Here is a 12929-nt window from a genome sequence, read left to right on the forward strand (position 1 = left end):
GCTAAGACTCCTCGCTCCCAGTGCAGGGCCCTGGGTTTAATCCCTGGCCTGGCAACCAGATCCCACATGCTGCAACTAAGAGTTTGGACACCACAACTAAAGACCCCGCGTGCTGCAACTAAGATCTGGCACAGTCAAATAAATAAATTAAAAAACAAAACAGTATGATAATCTCTATAGATGCAGAAAAATCTTTTGATAAAATTCAATATCCATTTATGACAAAAACTCTCCAGAAAGTGGGCATAGAGTGAACATACCTCAGCATAAAAAAAGTCCATCTATTACAAACCCATAGCTAATATCATACTCAGTGGTAAACAGCTGAAAACATTCCCTCTAAGATCAGGAATAATACAAGGATGTCCATTCTTGCCACTTTTATTTAACATAGTTTTGGAAGTCCTAGTTATAGCAATCAGAGAAGAAAAGAAAATTAAAGGAATCCAAATTGGAAGCAAGAAGTAAAACTGTTCACCATTTGCAGATGAGATGATATGACAACATAGAAAATCCTAAAGATGCCACTAGAAAACTATTAGAGCTCATCAATGAACTTGGTAAAGCTTCAGGTTAGAATTTAATACACAGAAATCTGTTGCATTTCTATAAACTAACAACAAACAATTAGAAAGAGAAATCAGGGAAACAATCCCATTTACTATCACATCAAAAAGAATAAAATACCTAGTAATAAACCAACCTAAGGAGACAAACGGAGAAGGCAATGGCAACCCACTCCAGTACTCTTGCCTGGAAAATCCTATGGATGGAGGACCCCGGTGGGCTGCAGTCCATGGGTTCGCTAAGAGTCGGACACGGCTGAGCGACTTCACTTTCACTTCTCACTTTCATGCATTGGAGAGGAAATGGCAATCCACTCCAGTATTCTTGCCTGGAGAATCCCAGGGACGGGGGAGCCTGGTGGGCTGCCGTCTATGGGGTCGCACAGAGTCAGACACAACTGAAGTGACTTAGCAGCAGCAGCAGCAACAAGGAGACAAAAGACCTGTACTCTGAAAACTGTAAGATGAAATAAATTTAAGACAACACGAGTGGAAAGATATATCATGTTCTTAGATCAAAAGAATTAGTATTGTTAAAATGACCATACTACTCAAGACAACGTACAGATTCAGTGCAATCCCTATCAAATTACCAATGGTATTTTTTCACAGAACTGGAATAAAATGTTTTAAAATTTGTATGGAAATACAAAAGACCCCAAATAGCCAAAAAAATCTTGAGAAAAAAGAATTGAACTGGAGGAAACATGCTTCTTCAGACGATATTCTAACAGTATAGTAGTCAGAACAGTATGGTACTGGCACAAAAATAGATCACAAAAACATAGATCAATGGGACAGGATAGAAAGGCCAGAAACAACCCACACACTTATGTGCAATTAATCTATGATAAAGGAGGCAAAATATAAAATGGAGAAAAGACAATCTCTTCAATAAGTGTTGTTGGGGAAAAACTGGATAGCTACACATAAAAGAATGGAATTAAACATTCTTTAATGCCATATAAAAAATAAACTCAACATGGATTAAATGGAAGACTTGCTACTATAAAATGCCTAAAGGAAAACATAGGAAGAACACTCTTTGACATAAACTGCAGAAATATTTTTTCAGATCCACTTCCTAGAGTCATGGAAACAAAAGCAACAATAAACAAATGGGACCTAATTAAACTTAAATGCTTCTGCACAGCAAAGTAAACCATAAACAAAACAAACAGACAGCCCACAGAATGGGAGAAAAATATTTGCAAATGATGTTACTGACATGGGATTAATTTCCAGAACATATAAGTAGCCCAATAGAAAAACCAAAAACCAAAACCAAAAGCTCAACATAAAAAAACCCCCCAAACCCCAATCCAATCCAAAAGATGGGTTGAAGACCTAAATAAACATTTCTTCAAAGAAGACATACTGGATGGCCAGGAGGCACATGAAAAGATGCTCAACATCACTAATTATTAGACAAATGCAAATTAAAACCACAATGAGGTATCACTTCACACCAGTGAGGCCATTGTCAAAAAGTCAATAAATAATAAATGGTGGAGAGGGTGTGGAGAAAAGGAAACCCTTTACACTGATGGTAGAAATGTTAACTGGTGCAGCCACTATGGAGAAGAGTATGGAGGTTTGTTAAGAAACTAAAAATAGAACTACCATATGATCCAGCAATCCTAATTCTGGGCATATACCTGGAAAAGACAAACATTCTAATTTGAAAAAATGAACCTCAATGTTAGCACTATTTACAATAGCCAAGACATGGAATCAACCTATGTGTCCATCAACAGATGAATGGATAAAGAAGGTGTGATACACACACACACACACACACACACACACATACACACACAGAGGAATATTACTCACTCATAAAGAAGAATGAAATAATGACATCTGCAGCAACACAGAGGGACCTAAAAACTATCAATCTAAGTAAAGTAAGTCAGACAGTGACAAAAATCATATTATCACTTATATCTGGAATCTAAAAACAGATGCAAATGAACTAACTTACAAAACAGCAGCCCACTCACCGTCTTTTTGTCTGTTTCTAGTCTGACATAGAAAACAAACATGGTTACCAAGGGGGGAAGTGAGGGAGGAGGGATAAATTGAGAATTTAGACTCTATTGTGTAGCACAGAGGACTGTATTCAGTATCCTGTATTAACCTATAAAGGAAAAGAATCTGAAAAAGAACATATATGTGTGTCTATATACGTATAAAAACTGAATCACTTTGCTGTACATTTGAAACATTGTAAATCAACTACACTTCCATTAAAAATAAAAACTGCTTTGGGAAAGACAGTATCAAGGGACTCAGCAGACAAGTCACAGATGGGGAGAAAATATTTGCAAAAGACACATTTGATAAAGACTGTTATCCAAAACATGAAAAGAACTCTTGAAACTCCACAAAAAGTCAACAACCAATTAAAGAATGGGACATTAACAGACATCAACCATCAATAGGCTAAAGAAGATATATAGATGGCAAATAAGCATATAAAAAGATTCTCCACCTCAAATGATAGTCAGTTCAGTTCAGTCGCTCAGTCGTGTCCAACTCTTTGCGACCCCATGAATTGAAGCACACCAGGCCTCCCTGTCCATCACCAACTCCTGGAGTTTACTCAAACTCATGTCCATCGAGTCGGTGATGCCATCCAGCCATCTCATTCTCTGTCGTCCCCTTCTCCGCCTGCCCCGAATCCCTCCCAGCATCAGAGTCTTTTCCAATGAGTCAATTCTTTACATGAGGTGGCCAAAGTACTGGAGTTTCAGCTTCAACATCAGTCCTTCCAATGAACACCCAGGACTGATCTCATTTAGGGTGGATTGGTTGGATCTCCTTGCAGTCCAAGGGACTCTCAAGAGTCTTCTCCAACACCACAGTTCAAAAGCATTGATTCTTCTGTGCTCGCTCAGCTTCCTTCACAGTCCAACTCTCACATCCATACGTGACCACTGGAAAGACCATGGCCTTGACTAGACGGACCTTTGTTGGCAAAGTAACGTCTCTGCTTTTTAATATGTTATCCAGGTTGGTCATAACTTTCCTTCCAAGGAGTAAGCATCTTTTAATTTCATGGCTGCAATCACCATCTGCAGTGATTTTGGAGCCCCCGAAAATAAAGTCTGACACTGTTTCCACTGTTTCCCCATCTACTTCCCATGAAGTGATGGGACCAGATGCCATGATCTTAGTTTTCTGAATGTTGAGCTTTAGGCCAACTTTTTCACTCTCCTCTTTCACTTTCATCAAGAGGCTCTTTAGCTCCTCTTCACTTTCTACCATAAGGGTGGTGTTATCTGCATATCTGAGGTTATTGATATTTCTCCCAGCAATCTTGATTCCAGCTTGTGCTTCTTCCAGCCCAGCATTTCTCATGATGTACTCTGCATATAAGTTAAATAAGCAGGGTGACAATATACAGCCTTGACATAGTTCTTTTCCTATTTGGAACCAGTCTGTTGTTCCATGTCCAGTGCTAACTGTTGCTTCCTGACCTGCATATAGGTTTCTCAAGAGGCAGGTCAGGTGGTCTGGTATTCCCATCTCTTTCAGAATTTTCCACAGTTGATTGTGATCCACGCAGTCAAAGGCTTTGGCATAGTCAATAAAGCAGAAATAGATGTTTTTCTGGAACTCTCTTGCTTTTTCCATGATCCAGAAGATGTTGGCAATTTGATCTCAGGTTCCTCTGCCTTTTCTAAAACCAGCTTGAACATCAGGGAGTTCATGGTTCACGTATTGCTGAAGCCTGGCTTGGAGAATTTTGAGCATTACTTTACTAGTGTGTGAGATGAGTGCAATTGAGTGCGGTAGTTTGAGCATTCTTTGGCATTGCCTTTCTTTGGGATTGGAATGAAAACTAACGTTTTCCAGTCCTGTGGCCACTGCTGAGTTTTCCAAATTTGCTGGCATATTGAGTGCAGCACTTTCACAGCATCATCTTCCAGGATTTGAAATAGCTCAACTGGAATTCCATCACCTCCACTAGCTTTGTTTGTAGTGATGCTTCCTAAAGCCCACTTGACTTCACATTCAAGGATGTCTGGCTCTAGGTGAGTGATCACACCATCGTGATTATCTGGGTCGTGAAGATCTTTTTTGTACAGTTCTTCTGTGTATTCTTGCCACCTGTTCTTATCATCTTCTGCTTCTGTTAGGTCCATACCATTTCTGTCCTTTATCAAGCCTATCTTTGCATGAAATGTTCCCTTGGTATCTCTAATTTTCTTGAAGAGATCTCTAGTCTTTCCTGTTCTGTTGTTTTCCTCTGTTTCTTTGCATTGATTGCTGAGGAAGGCTTTCTTATCTCCTTGCTATTCTTTGGAAGTGGAAATTAAAACACACCATTTTCCACTACACATTTGTTATAATGGTCAAAATTTAGAACACTAACAACATCAAATGCTGGTGAGGATGTGGAGGAACAGGAACTCTCAGACGTTGTTGGTGGAAATGCAAAATGGTATAGCCATTTTAGAAGACAGCTTAATGATTCTGTAACAAAACTAAGCATATTCTTACCATATGATCCAGCAATTGCACTCCTTGGCAATTGTACTATGAAAGGAACTGAAAACTTTTACCCACACAATACCCTGCACATGGAAGTTTTTAATAGTTCCATTCATCATGGCCCAAAGTTGGAAGCAAACAAGATGTCCTTCAGTAGGTGAATAAATTATAGTGCATCCAATAATAGAATATAACTCAGAGCTAGAAAGAAATGAGCTACCAAGCTCTGTAAGGAATCTGAAACTCATATTACTGAGGGAAAGAAGCCAAACTGAGAAGACTCCATATTATATGATTTCAATTATTTGACTTCTGGAAAGGGCAAAACTGTGGAGACAGTAAAAATGATCAATAGTCATTGTGAGTGGCAGTTGAGGGGGAGAGATGAATATGTGGAGCACAGAGGATTTTTAGGACAGTGAAAACACTCTGTACAGTATTATAACCATAGATATATAGTTATTAGTTATTTGTCCAAACCCACTGTGTAACAAACACCAAGAGTGAACCCTTAGCTGAATTATGGATTCTGGGTGACTATGATGTGTCAATGTAGGTTCATACTTGGTAAAAAAAAAAATTTTTTTTTTCCATTCTGGCGAGTGATGTTGATAAAAGGGGAGGGCTATGCATATTTGGGGGACAAGGACTATATGCAAATCTCTGTACATTCATCTTTTTTTTTTTTTTGGCAAGAAGTAGATTTATTAATATAGTATTCTTGTAGGAGATGCAAGGGAGCTCTGCTCCAAGGACTAAATAGATTACAATTTTATAGCCAAGGAAAGGGTGAGGGGCAAAGACCACCTTCTTCGAGTAGACATGAGACTTTCTGTATATTTATCTTAATTTTATTGTAAGCCCAAAACTGCTCTCAAAAAATAAAGTCTTTAAAAAAAAAAAAGTGGAAGGAGCATTGCACATAGCCTATGAGGGGGTAAATGGAGACTGATGGCTCCTGGGCCTGATAACCAGCCCCTTGATCATGAACATAAGGGTGCCTCTGGTTACAGCTTTTGTGGTTGCAGAGGCTGACCAAGCTGAGGGAGGAGGAAGTGCCAGAGAGACACAAGGAGACTTCTCACCTGTGAACATGTTATTTAGGCCACAGATGCTAGGAAAATGCCAGGTACTGAGGAGTGCCTAAGGTAAGTTACGGAGTACAGGTGGATAACACAGCCTCCTCTTACCCTTCCTCAGGGGCGCTCAGAGTCAAATGAGCAAGACTGGGGACAGCAGAACAGGGGGTCACAGAGGCCAGCTCTGATGTCAGACTGCCCAGATCTGACTCACCAGCCTCCATCATTTGCTGATTATTTGGGAAAATTCCTTAATTATTCAGGTCAGTGCCCTTATCAGAATGGGGATAATATGACCATTGTTGTGAGACAAGCAAAATAAAACTGCATGCTTATTCCTTCTAATAATTCTTGTCTCCCTTACTATTGTTGTTGTCCAGTTGCTCAGTTGTGTCTGACTCTTTGTGATCCCATGAACTGCAGCACTCCAGGCCTCCCCGTCTTTCACCACCTCCTGGAGCTTGCCCAAACTCATGTCCGTTGAGTTGGTGATACCATCCAACCATCTTGTCCTCTGTCATCCCCTTTTCCTGCTACCTTCAATCTTTCCCAGCATTAGAGTCTTTTCTAATGAGTTGGCTCTTTGCATTAGGTGGCCAAACTATTGGAGCTTCAGCTTCAGCATCAGTCCTTCCAATGAATAAACCCTTATTATACAGATATCATTTTGCTCTTGGATAAGCAGTTTACCTTCCTTGCTATCAACCTTAACCTTTATCTCCTGATACCTAGAACTTGTGCTCCTTAAAGACCTCTTCAGAGGTCTTCCAGGTAGTCAAGTGGGAGACAGGGAGAGACGCAGGGGAAAGTTATTCAATCCCAGGGTCTGGATTTTACCTTTGCACGAGGGAGGGACAGGAAACATTTGTTAAGCTCTTATCACGTCCCAAATTGTGCTAAGTAGGCTGATTACATATGCTTTCTCACTCTAGTAGTATTTTTTATCTTCATTTCAATTTAGATTAAGTCTTAATGTACAGATACATTCAGATCACATTTTCAGTAAGTGGCAGAATCAGTATTTCAGAATTCAGCCCTTTTCCTCAGGTTACAGTGAGCCTGGATTTCTCACAGTATGGACTAATTTATTTATTCACTATTCTCTCAATGAATACTTAATAAGGCCTTTAATAAAGGGTATTGGTTGCTCTCAGTAATGCTCTCTTTTTCCTTATTTATCGAATTCTTAGTTTTTAGATGAGTACATGACTGCTAAGAAAAGCCTTCAACCTCCCTTGCAGAAGGAAGGCTGCCATTCAGGCATAGCGTTTTGCAGGACAGTGGAAGCCTCAGGGTTAGGGGATGGAGGGGCGATCAAGACTATTTGACTAAGTCCTCTTGTTTTGATTCTGTACTTGCCCAGCAACGGATTATCATGTTACGAGAGAGAGAGAGAGAGAGAGAGAGAGAGAGGTGTGTGAGAGAATCTATGGTGTTTTACTAGAGCAGCCAGCTGTCCCTCTTCTCTCTCAATTGACTCTGCCAGAATTAATTTTTAAAAACATAGTTGCTTTGGGACCTCCCTGGTGGTCTAGTGGTTAGGACTGCAAGCTTCCACTGAAGGGAGCATGGGTTCCATCCCTCAGCGAGGGCTATTTCAAATGGAAAGCTTTGCTTCTTTCAACAGAAAGGTTGTTTCGCTTCTTTTAAAATTATTTTTGTTTTATAATTCGAGTTGCTATGAAAAGTGAAAGCTCACTCATTCAGGAAGTAGGAACATGAAATATTAAAAGTTTCATATTCTTGTTTTCTTTGTGGCCAGGGCAAATCTAATGACTGATCTTAATACTGACACACATCCAAGACTCAGACTCGTTTAGAAAGAGTTTACTTGAAAGGTGCAAGGCAGTCAGACTGAAACACTCGTTTGCCGCATATAAAAACTTAAAAAAAAAATTGCTAGAGTTACCAGTTTACATAGCCTGTTCATGGTAGACAAGGGGTAACTTTCTCATTTGATTATCATACTCACAAAGGTTGTAAAATACCATTACATACAGCAAGGCAAATATTAGAGACAAAATTGAGGAAAATCCAAGGAAATATTTCAAGGCGTTATTATTTGGGGAATCAAAGCAAGTCAGGATGATCCTGCATTTTTTGTATTACCTACTGTGAAATACGGTCACACTGGAAGCAGGCAAAACCGCATACCCTACCTTAACACAGCTGTCGATGCTCTAGTGCCCTGAAAAGCAGGGCACAGCGAATCTGACCTTCTGCGCATGCTCTGTCCCGGCTCCAGGGGGCGGGGCGAGAGCGCGCGAGGACTTGTGGGAAAGTCTAGGAAGGCGGGGCCGGGCGTGAGGTGCTGCGGGTCGGACGCAGTGGAAGCGGGGTTGGTAACGGCCTGGTGAGGTGAGCCGGCTCTGCGGTTATCCCGGGCTGCAGTAGCGAGGAGGCTTTTGGGGTCGCCCGGCGGGAGGAGGGGGTGCTGCCATGGTCCCGCGTGAGGCGGCGAGGGCGTGCGCGGGGGCGCGGCGCGGCGGTGTCCAGGTAGCGGCGCACCGGGGAGAGCGTTTCGGAAGTGGCTGGCCCGGAGCAATCTGGGCCTGGACGGTCAGCTTTACTGTCGGTCCCTCGATCCCTGGTGCTCTGGGCGTTCGGCGACTTGCGGTGGTCCAGGATCGCGAATCCATTCTCCCGAGAAGACCTGTGTGGGGTCTGCCCCACTTAGTCGTGGATATGCAGTGCTCGGCCGCATATTGGGTATGAAAGTGATACCCTCAGGCGCTGGAAGTTTCTGATTGCCAGCCTGGACGCAGGTTCCGTGGGAGCGGAAAGATGATGGGTAAAATGGAGCAGGTTTCTACCTCCCACGTTATCTCAGTGGCTTGCTGCGGTTTTATTTACGTTTTTGAGCCCCTTGGCAAAGCTTTGTACTAGTTTTGCTTTTTAATGAGATATACGTATGTGATCAAACGTGTGCACTGCCTGAAAAAAGCTTAAATTTAGTTCCTGAGGCAAGGCTAAGGGGTCAGTAGACCTATCTGAGGTTGCAAACATCTTTTAGGAGAATCCCTTTTCTAATCTCTTCTATCTCTCCCAGCCTAACTCTCCCTCACCTCCCCATATCTGGGGACCTTGCCCCATCACTCATCTACTTTCCTGTATCCTTTTTAACTTTGTTTTTCAGTTCCTCTGCCCTCCATACTCGTGAACAATTTTAGGTTATCAAAGATGAAATACTAATCCCCATATAATCTCATTTATTCAGCTCATTTTACTTCTGTCCTTTAAAAAATGGCCTATTTGAACTCTAAACAATCTTTAAATGACTAAATACAATGTACTTTATTTCCCACATATGACCTCTTTGGCCTTCTTGAACTCATGGAAATTCTCTTCTGTGACAGTGACTCCAGGTTTTCCTTCCAGCTCTCTAGGTGCCACTGCCTGATTTTTAGTGTTGGCATTTCTTCCTCTGTTTGTTCCCTAGATATTAATGTTCTGCAGATCTCTTCTCTTCTCTCCTCCTCCACTGTCACAGTAATTAAACATGTCCAAATCTCATGATTGTAGCTTCTGCCATTATGCTCGTGACACCCGAATTTACATTTCTAGGCCTCTGTAACTACTTACTGTGTCCTGACATCTCATAAGAGCTCAAAATCAATTTATGCCAAACTGAAAAAATCTATATTTACACTTGTTCTGCCATCCTGAAACCTCTTTTCCCTTTAAAATTATGATTCCTGACTCAAAATGGTACTACTAATCTTACCAGGCTCCCAAACCAGAAATCTAAGACTTTGCGTCCTTCTTTGCTCCCCAGCTAGAGAAGGAAATGGCACCCCACTCCAGTGTTCTTGCCTTGAGAATCCCAGGGACTGAGGAGCCTGATGGGCTGCCGTCTATGGGGTCGCACAGAGTCGGACATGACTGAAGCGACTTAGCAGCAGCGGCAGCTGCTCCCCAACTTCTCAGTCTAATGAATTATCATGTCCCTTTTATTTTACCACCTTAATGTGTCCCGTGGCTTTCGGATCATTGGTCACATCTCATGGCCTGGCATTTCACGATCTGTCCCATCCTCCTTCTTAGCCTTCTCTTCCATCCTTCTCCCACCTAGTCCCTCATTCTGCCTGCCCACTCCTCCACATTAAGCACTTGACTGGCCCCTTTTGAAACATGGCTAAACTGCAGCAGCTCTGGTGACTCTTTGCTTAAACCTACCGCCCTACCATCTGATTTATATCTGTTCTCTGTGGTCAGCTCTGTAGCGTCTATACATGCCTCTAGCACAGCGGTTCTCAACCAGGGGTTTTTATGCTTCCCAGGGGACATTTGACAATGTCTGAAGACATTTTTGGTTGTCATAGTCCAGAGGGAAAGGAGTAATACTGGCATCTAGCTAGTAGAAGCTGGGGATGTTGCCAACCATCCTACAATTGCACAGGACAGTTGACCCACAACAAAGAATTATCTGGCCCAAAACATCAATGGTCCCAAGGTTGAGAAGTCCTGCCAAGCATAATATTTTGTTACTCAGTACTTTGATTATTTTCTTCTCCACTAGAGAAGGGACCTTGTCTTGTTTTTGCATCCCTAAATCTTAATATAGGGCTTATTACATAGCCAAAGTTCAGTAAATGTTGAAAGGAAAAGGAGTAAAGGAGGTAATTGGCTAAATTTATAAACTGTAGAGATGTGCAACCATTCTGCTACCATAGGCTGTTTGCTAATTTCAGTAATTTCCTCCGTATTGCCTTTCATTCACATTGCATGGATGCCCAAAGTTTTCTGTTTTACATTTGATGATTCAGCAAACATTGATTGACTCATTTAAAATATAATATACTGATATTTTCTTCTGCATCATTTTAAGTTCCTTTCTTTACATGTATCTTGGCCATTAATGAAGAGGTAAAAATCATTAATTAGCTAGGTTTCAAAAAAGAAATAAACCAAATAATTCTATTTAATTCTTATCAGAGATTGGTCGGTCAAAACTCTGCAAGCCATAATGGCTTCAACAAGTAAAGCGATTGAATTACAACTGCAAGTGAAACAAAATGCAGAAGAGTTACAAGACTTTATGAGGGATTTAGAAAACTGGGAGAAAGATATTAAACAAAAGGATATGGAACTTAGAAGACAGAATGGTGTTCCTGAAGAGGTAAATTTCTTAATTAAATTCCTACTTTAGCATCCAGGGAAACTCTTCATTTATTTATTTTAAAGTAAAGCACAGCCTTTAAAATGTTTTGTGGAAATGCTAATTAAAGAGATTTACTTTCTGCCAACATTTTGAAAAATTCTACTTTTAAAAGTCTTTGTAATAATTGTATTAACTATCAATATATTAGGACATTTTTAAGGCTTAATCCATAGGAAGACCATGTGATAATTCTTAAGGTAAATGAATAGCATCATAAAATAGGTTTGTATAATAGCATATATAATTATATACTTAATGAATATATTAACATACAGTATTGCCCTAAACACAGAGAGTGCCTAGACTCAACCAAACAGTTTTCTTAAGACAGTTCATTCAGATGTGGACAGCTTTTTCATACTGTTGGTAATGTGGAGGCAGTTTAGTTTGCCATTGTACCGTTGCTAAATCATTGTATTAAGGCTGAAGGTCAAGCAGTTTTTGAATTTTTAATTTAGGATTGCAAATTAAGTGTATAATTAAAATTTCTGGGTAATATTTTTCTTATGACTGAACAATGTTCAGTATTTGTCAAAGGATGATTTAAAATTTTCAGGCATAAGCTTATTAGAAATGAATTGGTATTTCTAACCACTTGAAAACTAAACTAAAATTACTTTTATTTGAAAATATCCTTCGGTGAGAGTTTTAAATATCACTAGTTACACAGCAAAGTAACAGAGCTGTCTCAAAACGTGTTGTTTTCCCTTCCTAGAATTTACCTCCTATTCGAAATGGGAATTTTAGGAAAAAGAAGAAAGGCAAAGTTAAAGAGTCATCTAAAAAAACCAAAGATGAAAACACAAAAAACAGGATAAAATCTTATGATTATGAGGCATGGGCAAAACTTGATGTGGTAAGTTAATCTGATTATGTGCTTCTTAGTCTTTGAGTAAAATTTTCTTGGAGTTAGTTGAGAGTCATGGATTAAATTTAAAACAATGTAAAGTCCTTAGGACCTGTGTCTTTCTCATATAAACTATTTTGTGTGGAATAAAAACTTAAATACATAGCTCTTCAATTAACTTTTCTCCTATGGCCCTCTTTCAGTGAATAATGGCTAAAACAGCTGGATTCTTTTCTTCCTATTTTTTTCTTTTTCTTTTTGCATGGATAGTACGTGGAAGGGGCTTCCCTGGTGGCTTAGTGGTAAAGAGTCTGCCTACAGTTCAGGGGATGCCGAGTTTGATCCCTGGGTCAGGAAGAGCCCCTGGAGAAGGAAATGCAGCCCACTCCAGTATTCTTGCCTGGGAAATGCCATGCTCAGAGGAGCCTGGTGGGCTACCCATTCATGGGGTTGCAAAAGAGTTGGATACAATTTAGCAACTAAAAAACAACAATAGTACATAGAGGTCTAGTGAACTCTTCACCCAGTTTCCTCTAATGGTTACATCTTATTTAACTATGTATTTTAGTGGCTCAGTTTTGTCCAACTCTTTGCCACCCCCATGGATTATAGCCCATGGAGCTCCTCTGTCCATGGAATTCTCCAGGCAAGAGTACTAGAATGGGTTGCCATTTCCTTCTCTAGAGGATCTTCCCATCCTAGGGATTGAACCTGGGTCTCCTGCATTGCTGGCAGATTCTTTACCATTTGAGCCACCAGGAAAGCTTTGTTTACCT

The 12929-nt window shown here is 40.5% G+C and overlaps 1 protein-coding gene across 3 annotated transcripts in view; it reads left to right on the forward strand.

Annotated features, from left to right (window-relative positions):
- The first annotated feature begins 8408 nt into the window (after positions 1-8408).
- The window catches only part of LOC120861327 (RNA polymerase II-associated protein 3), a 34850-nt gene continuing 30329 nt past the window's right edge, over positions 8409-12929 (forward strand). The window contains exons 1-3 of one of the 3 annotated variants that reach the window (XM_040236968.1): positions 8409-8483; positions 11081-11264; positions 12022-12162. In XM_040236968.1, coding sequence (XP_040092902.1) covers positions 11112-11264; positions 12022-12162 — 294 coding nt within the window. In that variant the 5' untranslated portion in view covers positions 8409-8483; positions 11081-11111. Of the gene's footprint in view, positions 8504-11080; positions 11265-12021; positions 12163-12929 lie in introns of all 3 variants that reach the window. The other 2 variants (XM_040236970.1, XM_040236971.1) reach the window with 2 other exon arrangements.

This window comes from Oryx dammah, unplaced genomic scaffold (genome assembly GCF_014754425.2).
Source record: "Oryx dammah isolate SB20612 unplaced genomic scaffold, SCBI_Odam_1.1 HiC_scaffold_11232, whole genome shotgun sequence".
NCBI lineage: Eukaryota > Metazoa > Chordata > Mammalia > Artiodactyla > Bovidae > Oryx > Oryx dammah.